Genomic DNA, 22,625 nt, shown 5'->3' with positions numbered 1-22,625 from the left:
TTGTGGAAAAATCCTCAATATCATTGCAAAAATATTTTTGCGCAATTAGGGATACGTTCGCGTACCTTGATTATTTTTTTTTTTTTTTTAAAAAGCAAAAAATTCGGATTATGCGTACACGCAATTTCGAGCGAATATTTAACAAAAGGATTTTTTTAAGGCGTCAAGTTAATTTCATAAAAACCCGCGATATGCGGTTCAATATTTAAGAAAAACAAATATTCTTGATCCAACACAATCTCATAAAAAATGATTGCTTAATATATTATCAAAAGTTATTGGGTACACGTACGCGTGACACAATTCCGCATTCTTAAATTTGTAACACGAATATACGTACGCGTAATTCGATTCAAAGAAGGGTCCTTAATCATAATAAGTAAAAGCGGTAGAAAAATCACGTAACAAAAAGTATTTAATAAAATTCAAGATAATTAAGTCAATAATAAAAACAATTAAGCGACCGTGCTAAAACCACGGAATTCGGAAATGCCTAACACCTTCTTCCGGATTAACAGAATTCCTTACTCAGGATTCTGGTTCACAGAATAATAAACAGAGTCATATTCTCCTCGATTCAGGGATTATAATTGGTGACTTGGGACGCCTTAAAATTCCCAGGTGGCGACTCTAAAATAAATAAACAAATCCCGTTTCGACTGTCCTTCAATTGGAGAAAACTCCCCACGCGCCTCGCGGGCGCGGCGAAAAGGAGGTGCGACATCCCTGAGTCGCGTTATTTTGGTTGTATTAGCAGTTTTGACCGTAGTTATGTGCGTTTGGCCGTAGCCATTTTTGATCCCAAGCGATAGTTTAGGCGTCTACACCGAGGGTATGCCCTTTAAGAATTCTTACAAATGCGATGTATAACCTAAACTTCGGGGTTTTCATGCATGTCATGCCTATTGAGGTCTTACAGTTTATCATGCCTATTGAGGTCTTACAGTTTGTATGATGTAGAATAGATCTGGTTATGCCGAGTCTGCACACAAGGGTCTTACAGTTTTGGATTTTCCAGTGTACGATGATTGGCGATAGTTTCCGAGTCATCGAGTTTGTTTAAGCTTGAAGACCGCTTCTCGCGAACTCGAAGTTGCATTGTGAGGGATTTATGAGCCCAAGGTTCCAACCCTGGGGTCGTGTGGGCACTGAATCGCTTAAGTCTCCGAGTATCTCGGGACGTATTTGGCAGAGAGGCTTCTGTCGAGAGTATACTGTGATTTTCCCTTTTGGAGAATGAGATGTTTGGAAGATATTCTCTGATCCATTGGCGCAATACACGTGGTGTTGTGTTGAGTCGATCTATTTTTAGGTCGGGTTTGGTTGCTCCGATGATTTTCACGTTGCCGTACTCTAAGAAGGAGCCTGTCTCTTTTTTCATGGAAAAGGGGGTATTTTTTGATTGCCGGATATAATAGTACATGCTCCCTCTTTGGCGAGGTCTGATTACATCGACCGTTTGGCCCGATACATCGTCTTCCTGTAGGAACCTTTGCTTGGCGTTTCCCCACCTCCTTCGAATCGGGTGACTTCCAGGAGGAATGCCCCTTACCGCTTGAATGTTGGCCATAAGGGTGCCTTCGATCAATTCATGGAGTTTCCCCTTTAGGTAGCTTCACAGACGTTGCCTCATTAAAAACCTTGCCGGTAAAAACCTTTCTTTTTTTAGATAAAAACTCGGTCGAAGGAAAAGTGTGCAATAGGCGCGCTTTTGGGGGTCTCGAGGCCTTCTGATAGTGTTAGCGTTCTGGTATCTCCGGTCGAGTGCCTGCACGAGGTTTAGTTCTTAATCCGAAATAAAATAAAAGGAATTGTTGTACCTTGAAACGAGATATGCTGGTGGCGCCTTGAGATTGGCTTATTATGACAGCCCGAGGGCAGACATGCGATGCAGATTTCTACTTCGTGTTGTCAAACCCGATCGGGGTTGAGACCTGATTCGCCCGCTGTCTTATTCAAGAGCGGGGGTATGGGCGCTGATAACACGTCGTGTATTGCAAACATTTCCCTTGACGCGTGTTGTTCCCCATAGATGGTTTTGACCCCGTCCTTCATCAGGAATTTTATCATTTGGTGGAGGATGGATGGTACTGCTCTCATGCAGTGTATCCACGGTCGCCCAAACAAGGCGTTATACTTCATATCTCCCTTGATGACATGGAATTTGGTGTCTTGGGTTGTGCCGGACACGGTAATCGGAAGGATGATTTCTCCTTTCATTGTTTCGCTCGCCATGTTGAACCCACTGAGGACCCGAGTGGCGGGCACGATCCGTTCGAGCAGTCCGAGCTGTTCTATCAGCCTCGACCTGATAATATTGGTCGAGCTACCTGGATCCAATAGTACACGTTTTATCTGAAAAAGAATTTACAAGAAAGGAGATTACCAGGGCATCATTGTGGGGTTAAGACAGGGCCTCGGTATCTTCTTCGCTGAATGTGAGGGCGTCTTCGGGGATATATCCCCGAGTCCATTTTTCCTTGGTGATGGATATTTTTTTTCTCCTCATCACAGGTTCCTGCGGGGCATCGGCGCCCCCATGATCATGTGGATGACGTGTTGTGGTTCGTTTTCCTCGTTCTTCTTGGTTGCCTCCCTGTCTCGAAACTGATTTTTGGCCAGATCGCTACGGAATTCCCGAAGGTGCCCTTTGTTGAGTAACCGGGCCATTTTTTCTCGTAGTTTATAGCAATCCTCGGTCCTGTGACTTTGTGTGTTATGGAACTCACACACTAAGTTGTAATTTCTCTGTGAAGGGTCTGACTGTACTGGTTTGGGCCACTTGGCGTCCCTGGTTTTGCCGATAGCGAACACGATGTCTGATATGTCGATGCTGAAGTTATATTCCGATAAGTGGGCGCGTTTGTCGGCACCATGTTCCGATCGAACCTGGTTCTATTGACGAGCCCCTAAGGATCCTGTCCTCGATCTATCCTCCGATCGTTGCGGGGTAGGTTGCGCCTCAGAGCGTTCCTTCTATCTTTAAGGTATGGCTGGTACCTTTCTTTGCTTGGTTTCGACTCTTTTGCCAGGAGTCTGTTTGGGTATACTGAGCCCGAAGGGGCTCCTAGCTAGTCATCCTCGGCCCTGATCTTTGACTGGTATCGGTTGTGAAAGTCCGACCAGGTCACGGCCGGATATTCGATTAGATTCTGCTTCAGCTGTTTTGAAGCCATAGAGCTTCGTTCGTTCATGTCTTGGGTGAAGGCCTGCACCTTCTAGTCGTTAGAGACTGGTGGCAGCTCCATCCGTTCCATCTGGAAACGAGATACGAATTCTCACAACATCTCGTTCTCTCTCTGCTTGATTTATAAAACGTCGGATTTCCTCATTGCTATCTTGATGGCTCCGGCATGTGCTTTTACGAAGGAGTCTGCTAGCATGGCGAACGAATCTATGGAGTTGGTAGCCAAGTTATGGTACCACATCATGGCCCCCTTTGAAGAATTTCTCCGAATTGTTTCAACAACACGGACTCGATCTCGTCATTTTTTATGTCGTTGCCTTTTACTGCACAAGTGTAAGCAGTGACGTGTTCGTTAGGGTCAGAGGTGCTGTTGTACTTGGGGAGTTCTGGCATTCTAAATTTTTTTGGGATAGGCTTTGGGGCTGCTTCCTCGGGGAACGACCTCTGAATGAACTTCTTTGAATCCAAACCTTTGAGGACCGGGGGGACACCTGGGATTTGATCGACCTTGTAGTTGTAGGTCTCAACTTTTTTGTCGTTGGCTGGAATCATTCTCTCACCTGATTCGATCCTTTTTGTGAGGTCCTCGAGCATTTTTACGATGGCGGGGTCAGCCACTGACCCGTCGTTGCTTGACCTTTTTAGTGCTCGTTTGGCGGGGGGAGCCGTCTCTGGTGCCGCTGTGCTGGGGGTTCTCGAATGGCTTTGCAGCTGAGCAATGGCCAGTTGTTGTGCTTGCAACATTTCAAAAATAACATTAAGGCTAACTTCATGTTCTTCCCGGGCCAGGGTTTTTTGAGCTTCCTGTTGGTCGTTGTGCTGTATGCTCCTGTTAGTGTGAGACGTTTCATCGATGTGTTGTGAGTCGTGTGAATCTTCATCCGCTAGGATCGGTCCGGGAGCGATATCAGGATTCCGCGGAGGTGCTCTAGCGGCCGGGATAGCCATGCCATTTTCTCTGTGATTTTTGAGGTTGTCGTTCTCAACTCCGTTTACCGAGCCGGACATTTTGGCCTGAAGTCGAAGGATCTTGGACAAGAAAAAGTGTGAAAGCTGATGTGTATTTGTGTAATGAAAACCAGCAAGAAAATAATCACTATTATTTTTAGCCCCACGGTGGGCGCCAAACTGTTTACCGTGAAAATGGTAATAATAATTAAATTTGTAAATGAGATTCTAAAAATACATGATCTATTCCCGAGATAGTTGTTAAAGCAGTTAATGCTAAGAATGCTAAGTTTAACGATGAAATGCGGGGTAAAAAGAGGTAGTAACCAAACCAAAGGTGGGGGCTATTGCTCGGATGTAGAGATGGTCGATGGGACCTCGAGGTCAGCGTTAGTATCGATCACGAACTATCAGGGATAACCGGGGATGAGATAACAATTAAAGATATAATTAGACAAGGCTCTTTCGGTCGATATTAAGTAATATAATGAAGAACAAGTTAAGAGGCGATGAATATGGAGACAGCCTCGAGCCAGTACCAAGTGATAAACAAGAAGAATGACCGAAGATAAATGGCTTTGAGCCAAGGGGAAAAAGCAAATTAGAGAAGAGAGAAAGAGAGAAGATATTATTGCCCTTGCGTAGGATGATTGGAGTTGTTTTACAAGATGTTGGTGACCCTCCTTTTATAGGAAGGGGACGCCCAAACTAAGTACAAGATGTGTAGTATGAGAATGAGATATGATGGCATGTTAGCTTTACATCGCATGTGGTCTGATGTTGAGTCGCTTGAGTAGATTTGATCGACCCCGGGTGCATTCCTCGGGGGGATTCCTGCGTTTGTCGGGGCTTTAGCCGATGTTATTCTTGGCAGGGCATCGACAGGTTTCGAGGGAAGCAACTGACCCGAGGTCCCGTGTTTCCGGGGTCATTTTTTGAAGCCTTATGTCAAGGGGAAATCGGTCCCCCGGATTTCACCGCACACACCTTGCAAACAAGTACAACATGTAAGCCTTTGGGACTATTTACATACATTTTTAATCCAAAACTCAAGTAAAAAGGAGTGTAAAATGAACTAGAATCCCTAGTTATCAGCTGCAGTAATATATGATTTGAAGATATGGCAGCACTACCTATACGACGTCCATGTTTACATCTACACAGATCACAAGAGTTTACAATGCATCTTCAAGTAGAAGGAGTTGAATTTGAGGCAGCGTAGGTGACTTGAATTACTGAAAGATTACGATGTCGAGATATTGTACCATCCCAGTAAAGCCAATGTTGTGGCAGACGCTCTCAGTCGTAAGTCAATGGGAATCTTAGTACGCATTGAGGCAAGTAGACATAGGTTGACTAAAGAGCTTCATCAGCTAGCCAATATAAGAATTAGATTGTTAGACTCTGATGACGGAGGTGTTACTGTGCAGAATACAGCAAAATCATCTTTGGTAGCTGAGGTAAAAGCACGTCAATATGAAGATCCTACCTTAGTAATATTGAGAGAGGGCATTCAGCAATGTAAGATTATAGCTTTTGAGATTAGAGAAGATGGGGCACTAAGATACCAGGGCCGATTATCTCTGCCTGATGTGGCAGGGTTGCGAGAGAAAATTATGAATGAGATTCATCAATCCCAATATTCCATCCATCCCGGATCGACAAAGATGTATCATGATATTAAGGATCAATATTGGTGGGATAACATGAAGAAGTCAATTGCAGAATTTGTAGCCTAGTGTCCTAAATATCAACAAGTAAAGATCGAACATTAGAAACCTGGTGGATTGCTTCAGAATATAGAGATTCCAACCTGGAAATGTGAGGTTATTAATATGGAATTCATTATTGGATTACCTCGCTCTTATCATAAGTTTGACTCCGTCTAGGTGATAGTTGATCGACTTACAAAATGTGCCCATTTTCTGCCAGTTAAGACAACTTACAGGGCTGAAGATTATGCGAAGTTGTATATGAAGGAGATTGTTATGCTTCATGGTGTGCCGATATCTATTATATCAGACCGAAGAGCTTAATTTACAGCTAACCTTTGGAGGTCTTTTCAGAAGGGTTTAGGCACACAAGTGAATCTCAGCACTGTATTCTATCCGCAGACTGACAGACATGCTGAACGTACCATTCAGACACTTGAAGATCTGCTACGAGCATGTGTTCTAGATTTCAAGGGGAATTGGGATTATCATCTACCACTCATAGAATTTGCCTACAATAATAGCTACCATTCCAGTATTAAAATGGCTCCGTACGAGGCACTGTACGGGAGAAGATGTAGATCACCAGTTGGATGGTTTGAAGTCGGTGAAATAGAATTATATGGGCCAGATTTGATTCACCAAGCTATTGAGAAGGTGAAAGTGATAAAAGAACGACTGAGGATGGCGCAAAGCAGGAAAAAGTCTTATTCCGATGTCCGACGTCGTGATCTGGAGTTTAAGGTTGGTGATTGTGTTTTCCTGAGGATCTCACCGATGAAGGGTGTTAAGCGTTTCGGGAAAAAGGTAAGTTGAGTCCGCGGTATATTGGGCCTTATAAAATTCTTCGACGAATTGGACAGGTTGCTTATGAGTTAGAATGGCCATCCGAATTGGAATTTGTCCATCTAGTATTCCATGTATCTATGTTGAGGAAATGTATTGGAGGCCCTTCTCGAGTCATCCCTATCAAAGATGTACAAGTTACAGAGGATCTATCATATGAAGAAGTTCCAGTGGCTATGTTAGATCGACAAGTCCGCAAGCTGAGAACAAAAGATGTAGCTTCCGTCAAAGTATTATGGAGGAACAAGAATATGGAAGAAATGACATGGGAAGCAGAAGAGGAGATGAAGTCTAAATACCCTTACCTATTCTAGAATGAAGATAACGAGAGTACCAGGGGAACGCAAGACGCATTAGAAGGTGAAACAGCTCTTTGAGGTAAGCAATAGCTTGAGAATACTCTTCCTTAATACAAAATAGTGATATGCAGATAATGTACATATCCATTATGCTTTAAATAACCTTGTGAGGCCATACGCTGGGTTTAACTACTTGCAAGTTTGGCTAGTGACCATTTTATAGGGGAAAATTGGCCGTAAATTTCCGTTGGAATCCACAATGATTTGGACTCCCCATAAACCCTTACATTCGAGGACGAATGTTCCTAAGGGGGGAGGGGGAGGATGTTACAACCCATATTCACGTACGTTAGTATATGCCGTAAGTTAGTCAACGTAAATCCAGGAAAAGATTATCCTTGAGATGATAAGAAGTTAATCCTATTGGTCTTAAATGATACAAAGGTGTATAAGGGTGGTTAACAAGTACTAGAAATTAAACAAATCAAGGATGCTATCAGCCATATTTTTGGGTAAACCTACAGGTTCTTAATACACTCAAAATGTCGTATTTTAAGGTATTTGAATCATATAATATCCGTATCATAAGTCTTGAAGTCAAACGAGTTATGAAATAAAAGTCGACAAAGGTTGTCGCAACTTACATTTAAAATTTTACTTAAACTTTAGGTCAAGTGTTACTAAGATTTTATCCCAATTTACTTGGAATTATAGAGTGATATATACACCAAATTGAATATCTATGAGTCTAGTTTCCAACTCATTTAACCGTTCATCGATACAATATCGGAGTAGAGAGATATTCACGTTTTCGCGAGAATGCGCCAGGCACCTCTCTATGGGTCCTACATAGTCGGTTTAAGAGATATGGATATATATAATATGCCTAGAACCTGTTTTAAGTCATTCATTTTCGGTATATTAAGACTTAGAACCCTATAAACACCCTCTCAAGGTACTCTCAAGATTCAATACCCAAACAAAGGGAAAACAACACAAATCAAGTGTCGGGAATCCCGTGGCGCTAGTAAGTTTCTTGTTTTTCTTGTTGTTGCTCATTTTTGTGTTGTTCCAGCTCGTGTGGGTGGTTGTTTTAAGAGTTTTATGTTCTATAAATACTCCCTCATATTTTTAATATCAACCCTAGGTGATTTCAAGTCTTCTAAAGTGATTCTAGTATCGAAAACCCCTAATTGATTGCTAGTTTCGCTTCCTTGTTCTTGTGGTAGCATTGGAGGGATATTTTGTGGATAATTAAGGTCAAATTCGAGTTTTTCTTTCTATTTAAAGGTAAGGAACCTCTTACTCTACATGTATTTAAGATTATCCAAGTTGCGGCTAAGTCGTTGAAGCTAGAACTTGTGAAATATATATTGAAAGGCTTGGTAGTAGTATTGTTGGTTGGTGGACTGTTTTGGGAGGCTCAATATGATTATTATTAATGTTGTTTGAGATGTTTGGTGATTATTTGACTTGTGGGAAGTCATATAAATAGGGAATGTGTTGTCCGTTTAATCGTAAAATAGTTTGCGGTCGATACTTAATAGTTACGACGCTTAAACGATAACGATAGTGTCATTTCTCTTATTATAGACTAAGGAGTCATGACATTTGCATAGCTTGAGGCTGGGTAGTATATACAAGTTATGTGAGGCTATCCCTTTCCTTCTTTTTCACGACTCCGATTGTACATAATGCAATGAACGAGCTTCCAAAGATACTCTACTCTTAGAAGCTAGCAGTACTTACATTGTTTCTCCTCTTATGGAACGATTGATGTTGATGTTGCTTCTCTTATTCTTATGTTATCAATGTTGTTGGTATTTCCTGATTCTTATAAGTTTCATAGTGAAGAGTTAGTCCTAATACCGTGTACAGAGGATACCGACCTTACATCACTCCGAAAGGTTTAGAACGTGATTTCATGAGTCGAGAATGCATTATATATATGTATCTATTTTACTCTATCGAGCCGCACTATAGTTGGTCGGGTACGATACCTATTGTGCAACTACTGATCAGTTGAGTTTTACCGAGCTCCAAGTGGCCGGGTATGATTCTACCGAGCCTTATGATGGCTGGGTACATTTTTACCGAGTCCTCTTTGAGGTCGGGTATGATGTGATGATGATGATGCCCACAGAGGTGTGTGTTTTAAAAGTTTATGTATATATATATATATATGTCTGTATCATGCATTTCATGTCAGTAGCCCACAGAGGTACCCGGATGTTACAGGTCGTATATTCTTTTTTCTTATTCACATTACTGTTCATACTTATGCTTTCCTTCCTTATATACTCAGTATTTTATTTGTACTGACGTCCATTTTATTTGTGGACGCTGCATGTTGTGTTGCGGGTCCTGATAGATGAGTAGACGCAGCTTTCCCACAATAGTAGGCTGTCCAGTTCAGCGGTTATTAGCGGGATTCCTTCTCCGGACTTGCCGTGGTCTTGGTATGTATTTTTGTTATAGACATTATGGATATGTCGGGGCCCTATAAAGTATGCATAGTTCATGTATGAGTTATAAAGTATGCTTTCATCAACTATCAAGTCCAATGCATATGACATATAAACTGTATATATAATTAAGGATACACACAAGGAGCATTTATATGAAATGCATCAACAAGAGCATGGTATCACTAATACATAATAAAGATTCAAACTTTACCTCAAACTAACACTCTCCAAGTATCTAATAACCCACGTATGTGCCATCAAGAGAGAAACATGAGAGAGGCTTATGAGGAAAGGATCCATATTCACATGCAATAAAAAGTACAAACAACTCACATACATCACATAACCAACAACTCAATGTGCCATATACTCAATTAAGTGAGAATGAGATTCAAGCATATAAGAAATATTTGCATGTGTACAAAAGATGATCTCTTTACATGATATATAGGCATATATGTAACATATGACTACAAATCCGACATGTAATCCATCATATCCAAATAATGTATCAAAATCCTTGATATGATATCTGACATGAATAAGAAAGCTCAAGTAGTCATATCAACAATTAAAGCATATCACAAGTCGAGCATGTACCAAAACAAGGTAAAATGAAGCATAAACTCTACCCGTCAGCATGATATAACCTTGGTGCCCAGATATACGTTTGTTACCTCGTATATAAATCACCTCCAAATACATAGCATGTAGCATATAAATCCATTTTAGAAAATGTTCTCTCAAATCAAAGTTAAGCAAGATACTTCCCTTCTTCGGCTTGTCTTCAATTCCAAATAACACATTTTCCTTGTTCTTGACCTTCAAGTGCCAAAATTCTAGCCAAATATCATCTGTGGAAGTAAAACAATGCTAAAGGAGGCAATCCCAATTAATAAAGTTTCGATCTATGAAAAAATTCCAAAAAGTCAACAAAGTCTCACATGGTAAAAACCTGCAACCAAGACTAAATATTAGTGAGCCATAACTCCATGAGACCAAATATGTGATTAATTTTCAAATTCGAGTCCAAATCAATGTTTAAAATCTCAAAGTACACTATCTTAAGTTTCAAGTCAAAAACTAATTTTTTACACTTTAAATCCCTAATCTATGTGTAATAATTAATGGAAAATCATGATATATAATCAAATACAAGGTAGAAGCACTTACTCATGAGTTTGGAGTGAATGTCTCTTCCAGAATTGCCTCAATCTGAGTTCTCTAGCTTCAAAAATGGTGAAATGAGCTTAATAGAAAAATTACCGCCCAATACAAAATATGAATCTGGTCATTAAAAGAGCAACTTTCATAAGGTTATCCAATCTGGCCGCTAAAAGTACACACCAGAACCTGTTTGCACCAGCTTTTTCTGTACTTTAAAACATATTCTGGGTGGTCTGAAACTTCCAAATCCCCCGGTATCCTGTCTAAACATTCAAATAAGTGTATAGTATACAGACCTGCCCAAGGTTTCAAAATACATATGGGATCACCATATCTAAGGAAAATTTGATATAAATTGTCCATAAAATTCGAAAAGGACATTGTATTTCACTATTTTTTGTATTTTTATTACATGAGGGAGAGGAAAAGGAAAGGGAATGTCATATTATTAATAGGGTTTGAACCCTCCACCATAATTGTGGAAGGCAAAGAGCTCGGTGAGTTAGAGCTTAATCCCTATTACTTTTCATATAAAGGAAAACGTCTAAAGTTCATGAATGGTAAATGGCATTGCCCCCTCTGCCTACTTTCTCACAATTACAAAGACTGCTTATAATTTAAACATACAAAGTTTTACCCCTCCGAAAATTATGTTTCCAATTATCGTGCTGGTTAGTCTCTTATATGAATTATCTGCGCCCCTATCATATTTATTCAGTTCGATATATTTTCTTCCAAATAACTAAATGATTCATTGTGACTATTATAGTGTTGGCTATAATTTGTCATAACCTTATCTGTTATGATCCAAAATCTCACCGGATCTATGATGACGCCTAACACCCTTGCTAGCAAACTAACAACAAATATGCAAAAATAAATTTTAGCAATAATAAAAAAAATATTCTCAATAATGGAAAATCATAAATAACTGAAGTCAAAACAATGATACAACTGAAAACCACCCAAAATTCTAGCGTAACCGATTGCATGAGCGCTATAGAGTACTAATTACAACGTCCGAACAAAATACAATTACTGTTTGAAAGACTAAACATTAATAATATGAGATTAGGGAAGGGGCTTCAAGGACTGTGAACGGAACAACAGTACTACCTTGAAATCTCCAAACAAGTTCAGTGAACAGCTCTCTAGCAACCACCTCTATCAACAATGCTTGACTGTGCATATAAAATATAGAGTGTAGTGTGAGCACAACTGACCCCATGTACTCAATAAGTAGCAAATCTAACCTCACTCTGAAAGTATTGACGAGGTTGGCAAGGTTTAATACTCACTTTAAACAGCCAACAACAACAATAACAACACAATAATGGCAAAAGGAGAAACAACTCAAGTGATATGATTAATCAAGGCATCACTTTTCCAGAGTGATCACCTAGACCGGGATTTATCAAAGAAAACTACGATTTCATGCTCTAAACATCAAATAATGACATCAAATACCAATTAACATGAAGAAAATACAACTCTATGCCTGCATGATAAGTATACATGCCAAAATCACCAACATCACAGTTTAATCATCATATATACATATCTCAACACATTCATATAGTGTCTGGAACAAGTACCTCTCAATCATACTCTCATCACACTCACGTGCGTGGTGAAATTTCCCAGAATCATCACATATACACATGCGCACACTAAGCACTATACAGGTGCTTGACATAAGCTCCTTACTAAGCACATATCAAGTGCCTGCATTCACAGGGTTATTACCTAACTCCGAAGGGGCAGATCCTAGACCAAAAGTTGATTGGATCAAAAGTCAACTATTAGTATCACTCAACCTAATATAGGGCCTTGACATAAGCATTACCTCATAACCAATATCAGTACGTTACTATGGCCCAAAATCAGTCGTCAATCTCCTCAAGTCCAATATGCTCACATCTCACAGTACCATAATCACAATACTGCATGGAATGTGCTTACATGCCACAACTCAGCACAAGCCCATATCACATACACAAGGACACGAATAGCATAATATATAAATAATGCATAGAGACGGAGATATAACATGCAAATATAATATCATGACTAAAACGTATGACTATGGCTAATGCAAATATCTCAACATAGCAAAATAACCCGATCATGTCTCAATCAGATAATCAATAACCTAGATATTATTTCTAACATGAATAATACCTCACATAATCAAACAAGTGAAGAAAACATGGTATTAAGGAAGCGTGAAGCAAAACAAGGCATATAATAGCCTAAAGTCTACCCAGATCATGATTAATCACGGTGCACACTTATGTGCTTGTCACCTCGCATATACGTCACCTCAATATATCGCAGACATCATAGACTACGAGAAAATACCCTCAATCCAAGCCTAGGCAAGATACTTAACTCAAATGTGCGAGAATCAATACTCCAAAAATCCGTTGCCTCTCAAATTGGCCTCCAAATGCATCAAATCTTGTCAAAACAATTCAATTACATCATATAATACCATAGTAATCAATCTCAAACAATAAAGCTTTGATCTTTAATCAATTCAACAAAGTCAACCAAAAAGTCAACTCGGGCCTGCTTTTCAGAGCCTGAAAAGCTCACAAATCTTGATTAAAGTTCGAATACGAGTCCAAACATACAGGTTTCATCCAAATCTGAATCTAAATTAGATTTCAAATCTTAATTATTCACTTTGCAAAATCTAGCCAAAAAACCCCAAAATTTCTCTTTCAAACCCCATCATCTATGTGTAATAATCCATGAGAAAATACAATATATCATCAAAATCAAGTAGAAATCACTCACCCTCAAAGTGATGATAAAAATCTCCCCAAATATTGCTTCTAGATGAGCTCCAAATCTTAAAATAGTGAAAAATAAGCCAAATCCTCGAATATAATATGTTTCCAACAATTTCGCTTCTGCGACCACTTAGCTTGCATCAACATAAAACAGCTCGCATATGTGAGACTGTGAGCTCAGCCTCCCTTCACTTCTTCGACCATAATAGTGCATATGCAACATCGTAGGTGCGACAAAACACCCCGACACGGACTCCACCGCGCGACCAACTTGCGCTTTTGCACTCCTCCAAATCAAGGCCTACCTTCTCTAGGCGCGGACCTATACCTCGCAGGTGCGACATTGCGCCTACTCACCATACTTCCACAGGTGCGATGTACCAGCACCAAACCTGCCAACAGACATCAAAATAACCCGGAACCTATTCAAAATACACCTGAGCCCCTGAGGACCCTGTCCAATTTGTCCAACAAGTCCGAATACATTATCCAAACTTATCCAAATGCTCAAAATACTATGAAAATATCAAAAGTGAGAATCAACGATCAAAACCAATTTCTTAGGTTCAAAACTTTCCAACTTTAGCAAACATGTTCGGATCATGTCTATAATGACCCGGCCGATTGTTTTATATATTTGAGCAACATTTCCCTATTTGATGCTTTCTGTATTTTTTTGTGACTCGCGGAGATGGTTTGATTTCGAGAAGGTTTTGGAGTGAATTTGAACACTTAGTCTATTGTTGGAAGCTTAAGTTGTAAGAGTTGATCAATATTTAACTTTTGAGTAGATGACATCGGATTGGTGATTTAATGGTATCAATAAATTCATTGGTAATTTTGGACTTTGGCGTATGTCCGGATTTGGATTTGGAGGTTTCTAGGGTGTTTTGGATCTAATTGTCAAAAGTTGGAAAGTTGAAGGTTTGGAAGGTTCATAAGTTTGATCGGGAGTTGACTTTGATGATATTAGGTTCAAATTATCGTTTTGGGACTTGAATTGGATTTTACGTCATTTGGGACTTGTATGAAAAGTTTGAAATTAATCCAGATTGGTTAGGCATGAATCAGACGCTTGTTTTGATGTTTAGAAGCTTATGAACTCAAGAGAAGTTCAATTTATGGTTTGATCGTCGATTCATAGATATGATGTTATCTTATGTGTTTGGAGGCTTTAGATAGGTCTGAATAGTATTTATGGACTTGTTGATATGATTAGACAAGGTTCCGGGTAAGTTTCGGACCACCCGGAGCTTGATTAAAATTGCAAATTCTCTATTGTAGAGGGTTATTTTGGAGGCAACTAATTTTGTCCTACATGTTCACGGGCAGTAGGTCGTGTTCGTGATTCTTGTGGTGGATTGGTCTTTGTGTTCATGCCACAAGGGTCGTGGTCTCATAGAGGAAAGGCATGCTGGGATATCGACTGGAGTTACCTTCATAATCGCAGGGTCAACGTCGTGTTCGCATAGGCTTAGGACGCATGTGCATCGCGTTCACGTGGAGCCAACCACATTTGCAGAGGGTTGTTTTAGGTAGTGGCAAGATTGTGCATTGCGAATGTGAGGCTTGGACCATGTTCGCGAAGGTTAGTGCTGGGCAGACTCATTTGATTTCTAATATTGGGATTTTAGCCAATTCTCTCATATTTTGAAACCTAGACTTGGAGGGAGAGGGATGATTTTGAAAGAGACTTTCATGCCAGATTTTAGGGTAAGTGATTTTACTCATTTTTAGTATTATTAAGTAATCTACATGGTTATTAACACCTAAAATATGGAATTTTGAAGTAAATTTGGAGGATTTTCTTACAACTTTAGAGAATAGAAATTAGGGATTTGGGAGCCGAATTGGACTCGGTTTTGGATTCTAATCACATATTTGGACTCATGGGTTATCGGTAGTCGGAATCTACTCCTTGACTAGGGTTTTGATCATGTGTGACCGAGTTTACTTTTATTGACTTTTTAGAACTTGAATAAAGATCTAAGCTTTATTGCTTGGAATTGATTTCTATGGCTTTTTTTTGATGATATTGAATTGTTTAGCTAGATTTGACCTGCTCGGAGGCCGATTTGAGAGGCAAGGGATTTTTGAAGCGTTGATTCTTGCGTATTGAGGTAAAGTATCTTGCCTAAGCTTGGTTTGAAGGTAGTTTCCCATTAGCTGTGGTATTTGATATATGTTGGGGTGACCCACGTACGAGGTGATGAGCGTATATACATACACCATGGTTTTTCATGATCAGGGAAGACTCTAGTCTATTATGTGCATTGTTTTGCTATCATTCTTCTTTGATACCGTGTTTTCTCTCCTCTATGACCACTTGAGTTATTATTCATGCTAGAAATCATGTCTAGGCCATTTACTTATCTGTTTGAGACATGACAGAGCTATTTTACTATGTTGAGCTATTTTCCTCGATTGTTGTCATATGTTTCAATCATTATTTTATATACGCATATTATATTTAGGCCTACTTATCAGGCGGATGAGGCAGTTATTTACTCTTAATGGTTCGGCTTATTGGTTATCAGCTTTTAAGTGTATTAATCCGCTAGTCACCTGATAAGATATGGGCGGATTAGTATCGATTTAGCTATTAGCGAGTGGTTATTGGGGTTTTATCGGCCTAGTTGAATTTGTATTACAAAGGCCTATTTTGGTCCTTCATGTTACACTGTTACTAGTAAATACCAGCAAAAAGCCAGTTTACTTTGCATGTATTCCAACCATTTTTCACCGTTACCTTCGATGGTCATAAAACACAAGTCATTACTTGTTACTATCTTCTTTTGGCCAACAATCTAGTCCATCTGGTGGCATTAGGATCATGTATATATTGATCTTGATATATGGGGCTGAATGTTGGCATGTTAAGAACTTGTATATCCAGAAGATGAAAGTAGCAGAAATAAGGATGTTAAGGTGGATGTACGGGCACACTAGGATAACTAAGATTAGGAATGATAATATTCGGGAGAAGGTGGGCGTGGCTCCCATTGATGACAAGATGTGGGAAGGGAGGCTCAGATGGTTCGGGCATCCCCAAATGCTCTGGTAAGGGGGTGCAAGCAGCTGCCTTTGGAAGGCACGAGAAGAGGAAGAGAGCGGCCTAAGAAGTATTAGGAAGAGGTGTTCAGGAAGGACATAGTGAGGCTTCATATTTTCGAGGACATGGCCCTTGATAGGAAGTTGTAGAGGTCGAGTATTAGGGTTGTAGGTTAGGAGGTAGTTGAGTCTATTTATTCTTTATACCTATGTAAGGTTAGTCTGATAGGATTTTTGTCTTAGACTGTGGTGTGGTTAATGTTGTGTCTCACTACTCTTTCATTTTTCATAGTGCCAGGTCTCTTTACTGGCTATCATTTTTGCTTTTCAACTATTATCTGGTCTTTATCTGTTATTATTCCTATGGTATATGTTGGTGGTGCTGATATTATCTCTTTTTATTTTCTTGAGTCGAGGGTCTTTCGGAAACAACCTCTCTACTCCCTCTGGGTAGGGGTAAGGTCTGCGTACACACTACTATCCCTAGACCTCACTGGTGAAATTTTACTGGGTCATTGTTGTTATTGTTTGTTGATACTATGAGATGTTGGGATTTTGAGATTTGAGCGAATTAATGACTGAACTTGGGCCATAGAACCGTGTTGATATTTATAGTGAGGTGACACGTATACCATTCCTCATATTAGGCTGAGTGATATTGATAGTGAGGTAGCACATGCGCCAGGCCCCATTTGGGCAGAGTGTTGATGATCGTTGACTTTTGATCTGATCAACACTAGGCTAGGATCTGCCCTTCTAGAGTCAGTTGATAACCCATGTTACTTTCGGTCCTGTGAGTGTAGACACTTGATACGTGCTAGGTGAGGTGCTAAATGAGTGTGTGTATGTGTGTGTGTGTGTGTGATGATTGAAGGGTGCTTCTGCTAGGCACTATACATGTGCTGAGATTTGGTTTACTTGATGCTTAAACTGTGATGTCGTAGATTTTAGCATGTATACTTGTCATGCAGTCATAGATTTGTATTTCTTTCCTCATGCTAATTGGCACTTGATGTCTCTATTTGATGCTTAGAACTTGGAACCGCAATTAAATTGATAAATCTATGTCCAGGTGATTTCTGTGAAAAGATTTATGCCTTAATTGTTATATTTGAAAATCATGCTTATTTCTCCTCTTATTGTGAAAATGTTGAACTTGATATTACTTGAGCTACTTTTCTTTTTGCCATTATTATACTATTATTGTTGTTGTTGGCTACGGAAAAAGAATATTGGACCTTGCCAAGCTCGTTAATGCTTTCAGCTCGAGGTTAAACTAGTTACATATTGAGCACATGGGATCGGTTGTACTCATACTACACGCTGCACTTTTTGTGTAGATCCAGGTGCTTTTGATAGAGTTGATTGCTAGAAAGTGGCGTATTTTCCTATTGGAGACTCCGAGGTAGCATTGATGTTCCGTTCGCATGCCTTGAATTCCATTTTCTTATTTCATGTTATTTTGTTTAGTCATTCTGATAGTATTATATTTTATTTAGATCTTGTATTTTTTACTCTATCGAGCTTATGTACTCGATGACACCAAATTTTGGGATGGTTTTTAGTTGTACCTTTATTTGACTTTAGTTATTTATATTATTCCGCATTTGAGACTATTAATACTGTTATTTAAGTTTGTTTATGCACATTAGTTGTTGGCTTGCCTAGCAAGCGATGTTAGGATCCATCACAACACCAGTGGAATTTTGGGTCGTGATAATTTACTATCAGAGTACTAGGTTGCTTAGGTAACACGAGTCATGAGCAAGTTTAGTATAGTCTCGCGAATCAGTACAAAGATATCTGTACTTATTTTCGAGAGGCTACAAGACTGTTAGAAAAACTCCTCTTTTTTTCATTCTCTATTGTGAGGATTTGTTATCTCTAAGTCTGTATCTTTGCTCTTCTATTCTCGCACAGATGGTAGGACATGATTGTTTGGTGCAGTTAAGAAGACACCATTACCCCAGGCTAGGGCCGAGAGAGGTCGTGGTAGGGGTAGGGGTAGAGCACGTGTTGCCACAGTTAGGGGCCCTACTCAAGCAGCTGCCATAGAGCTACCAGTAGCTTCTATTGAGGAACAAGTTCATGATTATGTTGAGCCAGAGGTACCATCTTAGGTTCCTAAGGTTTATTTGTTTTTGCAGCTGTTTAGAATGCTTTTGTCCATATGGTTGGTTTGTTCGAGAGTTTGGCTTAGTTTGGGGCATTTCCTACTGTACCAACTACTTCCCAGGTAGAGAGCAAACCGCAATCTCTAACTACTCGTATGCTAGAGCAAATGGCCTATGGTTATCAGACCGCCAGAGTACTACCAATTGGGGGAGTTCATCCTACTGTTGTGACACAACTTGAGGAAAGGTCCTCGATATCAGCTAATGAGCTGAAGAGGATAGATAAGTTCACAAAAGTGCATCCTCCTCACTTTGGCAGTACACCTTCAGAGGATGCCCAGGGGTGCTTGGGTTGTTGTCATAAGATTCTGCAAAATTTCAGACTAGTTGAGTCCAACAGAGTTGACTTCACTGCCTTCCAGATGCAGGGTCTAGCCAAGAAATGGTGGCAGTCTTATGAGTTGGGCAGACCAGTAAGATCACCTCCTCTTACTTGGCTCAGTTCTCTAGGATTATTTTGGAGCATTTTGTGCCCCACACTTGGAGAGAGGAGCTAAGAAGGCAGTTTGAGTACCTTTAGTAGGGTCAGATGTCAGTTACCGACTATAAGATAAGGTACACTGAGTTGTCCTATTATGATACTATTTTGATTCTGTCTGAGGAGGAGAGAGTGAGGATATTTATTGATGGTCTTCACCATAGTATTGGCCTTGTTATTGATAGATAAGTAGATACCAGGACTTTATTTAACCATTCGGTGGAGATAGCGCATCGTATAGAGCGCATCCGCATCGAGACTAGAGAGATGATACAGGGTAGGGACAAGAGGTCCCAACATTCAAGTAGATTTAGTGGTTCCTCAATTGGAGGCTAATGTCGATTTGGGAGAGGCCATTCCAACAGGCTAGTTTATCATTCGCCATCGCTCACTAGAGGAGCTTTTGTGTAGTCCTTATTTAGTATGCTTCTAGCACAAAGTTCTAATCGCGCTCCATCTGTTCAGGGTTCATTGGTACCTGGTTCATTTGGTGGGTATTCTGGTTCAAGGGGTCCGACTCAGGCCCCACAACCATTTTCGGTTAGAGGTTGCTATGAGTGTATAGATCTGGGGCATGTTAGCAAATACTGCTCCTATTTTTGTATAGGCTTAGGGCACCAGGGAAGACACACTGTAACTCTTTCACTGGTTGCTAAACCACCCGCTTATCCAGCTCGGGGTGGAGGTCACACGTGTTTGTCTTAGATGGGGAGCTCAGTTCAGTGGAGGTCATGTTAGATGCTATGCGTTCTCAAGGAAGCGTGAGGTTGTTGCTTCTGATGCTATTATTATAGGTATTTTTCTGTGTGCCACAGAGATGCTTTAATATTCTTTGATCCTGACTCTATTTGTTCATGTATCTATAATGTTAGGGATTTCTATTGTGGTGGATTGAGTTTATCAGTCATCTGCGGTCCCTATTTGTGGTTTTGAGACGAAGGTGGACTTTCTATTGTTAAATATGGTGGATTTTGATGTGATATTTGTTATGAATTAGCTATCTTTGTACCATGCTATTATCAATTATCATGCTAAGAGCATGACGTTAGCTATGCCAGGGTTGCCGAGGTTGGTGTGGAAGGGTTTTATTGGGTTGCATTCCTAGCATAGTGATCTCATTTTTGAAGGCTCAACAGATGGTTGAGAAGGGATGTTTGGCGTATCTGGATTTTGTCAGAGATATTAGTGTTGATACTCCTACTGTTGAGTCAGTTCCAATAGTGAGGGAGTTCCTAAATGTGTTTCCTACAAACCTATCGGGCATGCCGCCCGATAGGGATATTGATTTTGGCATTGATATGGAACTAGGCACTCAGCCTACTTCTATTCCACCGTATCGTATGGCTCCTGCTGAGCTGAAGGAATTGAAGGGCCAGCTACAGAAGTTGCTAGATAAAAGATTCATTAAGCCTAGTATGTTATCTTGGGGTGCACCAATATTGTTTGTTAAGAAAAAAGGATGGGTCTTTGAGATGTGTATTGACCACCGACAATTGAACAAGGTTACCATCAAGAACAAGTATCCACTATCATGTATTGATAATTTGTTTGATCAACTTTAGGGAGCTAGGGTGTTCTCAAAGATTGACTTGAGATTAGGGTATTACCAGTTAAAGACTAGGGCATCAGGCATCCCAAAGATGGATTTCAGGACTCGTTAAGGTTATTATAAGTTTTTGGCGATGTTGTTTGTTTTGAATAATTCCCTAGTAGCTTTCATGCATTTTATGAACAGTGTGTTCCACCCTTACATAAATTCTTTTGTCATTGTATTCATTGATGCTATATTGGTGTATTCCAGTAGCGCTAGGGAGCACGAGCAACAGTTGAGGATCGTGCTTCAGGTTGTATGCTAAGTTCTCCAAGTGCGAGTTTTGGTTGGACCCAATGACGTTCTTGGGTCATGTGGTATATGGTGATGCGATCAAGGTCGACCCATAGAAGATTGCGGTAGTTCAGAGTCAGCCCAGATCTTCTACCACTACAAATATTAGGAGGTTTTTGGGGATTGACTGGTTACTACCATCACTTTGTAGAGGGATTTTCATCTGTTACAACTCTATTGACCAAGTTAACTTAGAAGGGTACTTCGTTCCGGTGGTTTAATGAGTATCAAGAGAGCTTTAGAAGCTTAAGACTTCTTTGACCGCAACTTTAGTTTTTGTATTGTCTTTAGGATTGGGGTTGTACATAGTTTATTGTAATGCTTCGCGTGTTGGTCTTAGATGTGTTTTGATGCAGGAAGGTAGGGTGATTTCCAATGCATCGCGCTAGTTAAATCTCCAAGAGAAGAACTATCCAGTACATAATTTGGAGTTAGCATCTATTGTACGCATACTCATAATTTGGAAGCATTACTATATGGAGTGACTTGTGAGGTGTATAAGGATCATCAGAGTCTCCTGCATCTATTTAAACAAAAATACTTGAATTTGAGGCATCAGAGATGGTTGTAGTTGTTGAAGGATTATGAAATAGCTAATCTTTATCATCCGGGAAAGGCCAATACGGTAGCAGAGACCTTGAGTAGAAAGGCGGAGAGTATAGGGAGTTTGGAATTCATTCCGGTTGTGGAGAAACCTTTGGCTATGGATGTTCAGGCGTTGGCTAATAGGTTGGTGAGATTTGATATTTCGGAGCCTAGCAAGGTTCTTGTTTGTGTTGTATCTCAGTTATCCTTGTTTGAGTATATTAAGGCTCCTCAGTATGATGATCCCCATTTTCTTGTCCTTAAGGACATGGTGCAACAAGGTGGTGCTAAGGAGGTGACTATTGGTGATGATGGTATATTGGGGCTTCAAGGTCGGATCTATGTTCCTAATGTGGATGTTTGAGGGAGTTTATTCTTGAGGAGGCTTATAGTTCATGGTTCTATTCACGTAGGTGCTACAATGATGTATCATGATTTAAAGCAACATTATTGGTGGTAGAGAAAAACAAAAGCATCCCGCTAAAGTTTTTCACAAAACTCAAAAAAACATTCTTCAAACTCACGTTAGAAGAATGTAAGATGAAAAGAAACCTCACCCACACGTTCTTCAATCCCGCAAGATTGCATAAAGTTGAATAAAGGAAGAATAATAAAATAAAAAGTAAATCACGTTATTGAAACAAGAGCTTAGAAAAACTAATCACCAATGTTTCAGCATGTTAAGCCCTTTAAATAGGCCTTACAATGAGTAAAATTGATAAGGTTAAGGAAAATTACTCCTAATTAAACTAGAATAAGAATAAGGCTAAGAAAACCTATCCTAACTAAAATAGGAAAAAGAATTTTAGTAAGAATGAGATACCAACTAACAATCCTATTTGACTAGAACTACAAATATAATCCTACTAAAACAAGAATTAAATTACTAGGAAGCAAGAAATATGAAATCCTAATCTTTAAGGGAAAAAAATTCTAATCTTGATTGGATTCCTAGACTTCTTGAATTTCTTAGATTTTTAGCTTTCTTGATCTTGCATCATTCTCCCCAGGTTTAAAAAGACTTGTC

At 39.8% G+C, this 22,625-nt stretch overlaps 1 protein-coding gene across 1 annotated transcript; it reads left to right on the top strand.

The window, feature by feature from the left end:
* Nucleotides 1-5,448: 5,448 nt before the first annotated feature.
* LOC138887202 (uncharacterized) lies at nucleotides 5,449-5,874 on the top strand. Its single transcript, XM_070168924.1, has one exon. It carries the CDS (start codon nucleotides 5,449-5,451, stop codon nucleotides 5,872-5,874), a length of 426 nt encoding a protein of 141 aa, XP_070025025.1.
* The last annotated feature ends 16,751 nt before the right edge of the window (nucleotides 5,875-22,625 follow it).

Source organism: Nicotiana sylvestris, chromosome 3, assembly GCF_000393655.2.
Source record: "Nicotiana sylvestris chromosome 3, ASM39365v2, whole genome shotgun sequence".
NCBI classification, from domain to species: Eukaryota; Viridiplantae; Streptophyta; class Magnoliopsida; order Solanales; family Solanaceae; genus Nicotiana; species Nicotiana sylvestris.
The sequence above is the reverse complement of the archived record's forward strand: the minus strand, read 5'-3'. Positions and strand labels throughout refer to the sequence as shown.

What these genes read in the sequence shown, in the direction of transcription:
- LOC138887202 (XM_070168924.1), top strand. Translation starts at nt 5,449, where the DNA reads ATGGGAATCTTAGTACGCATTGAGGCAAGTAGACATAGGTTGACTAAA.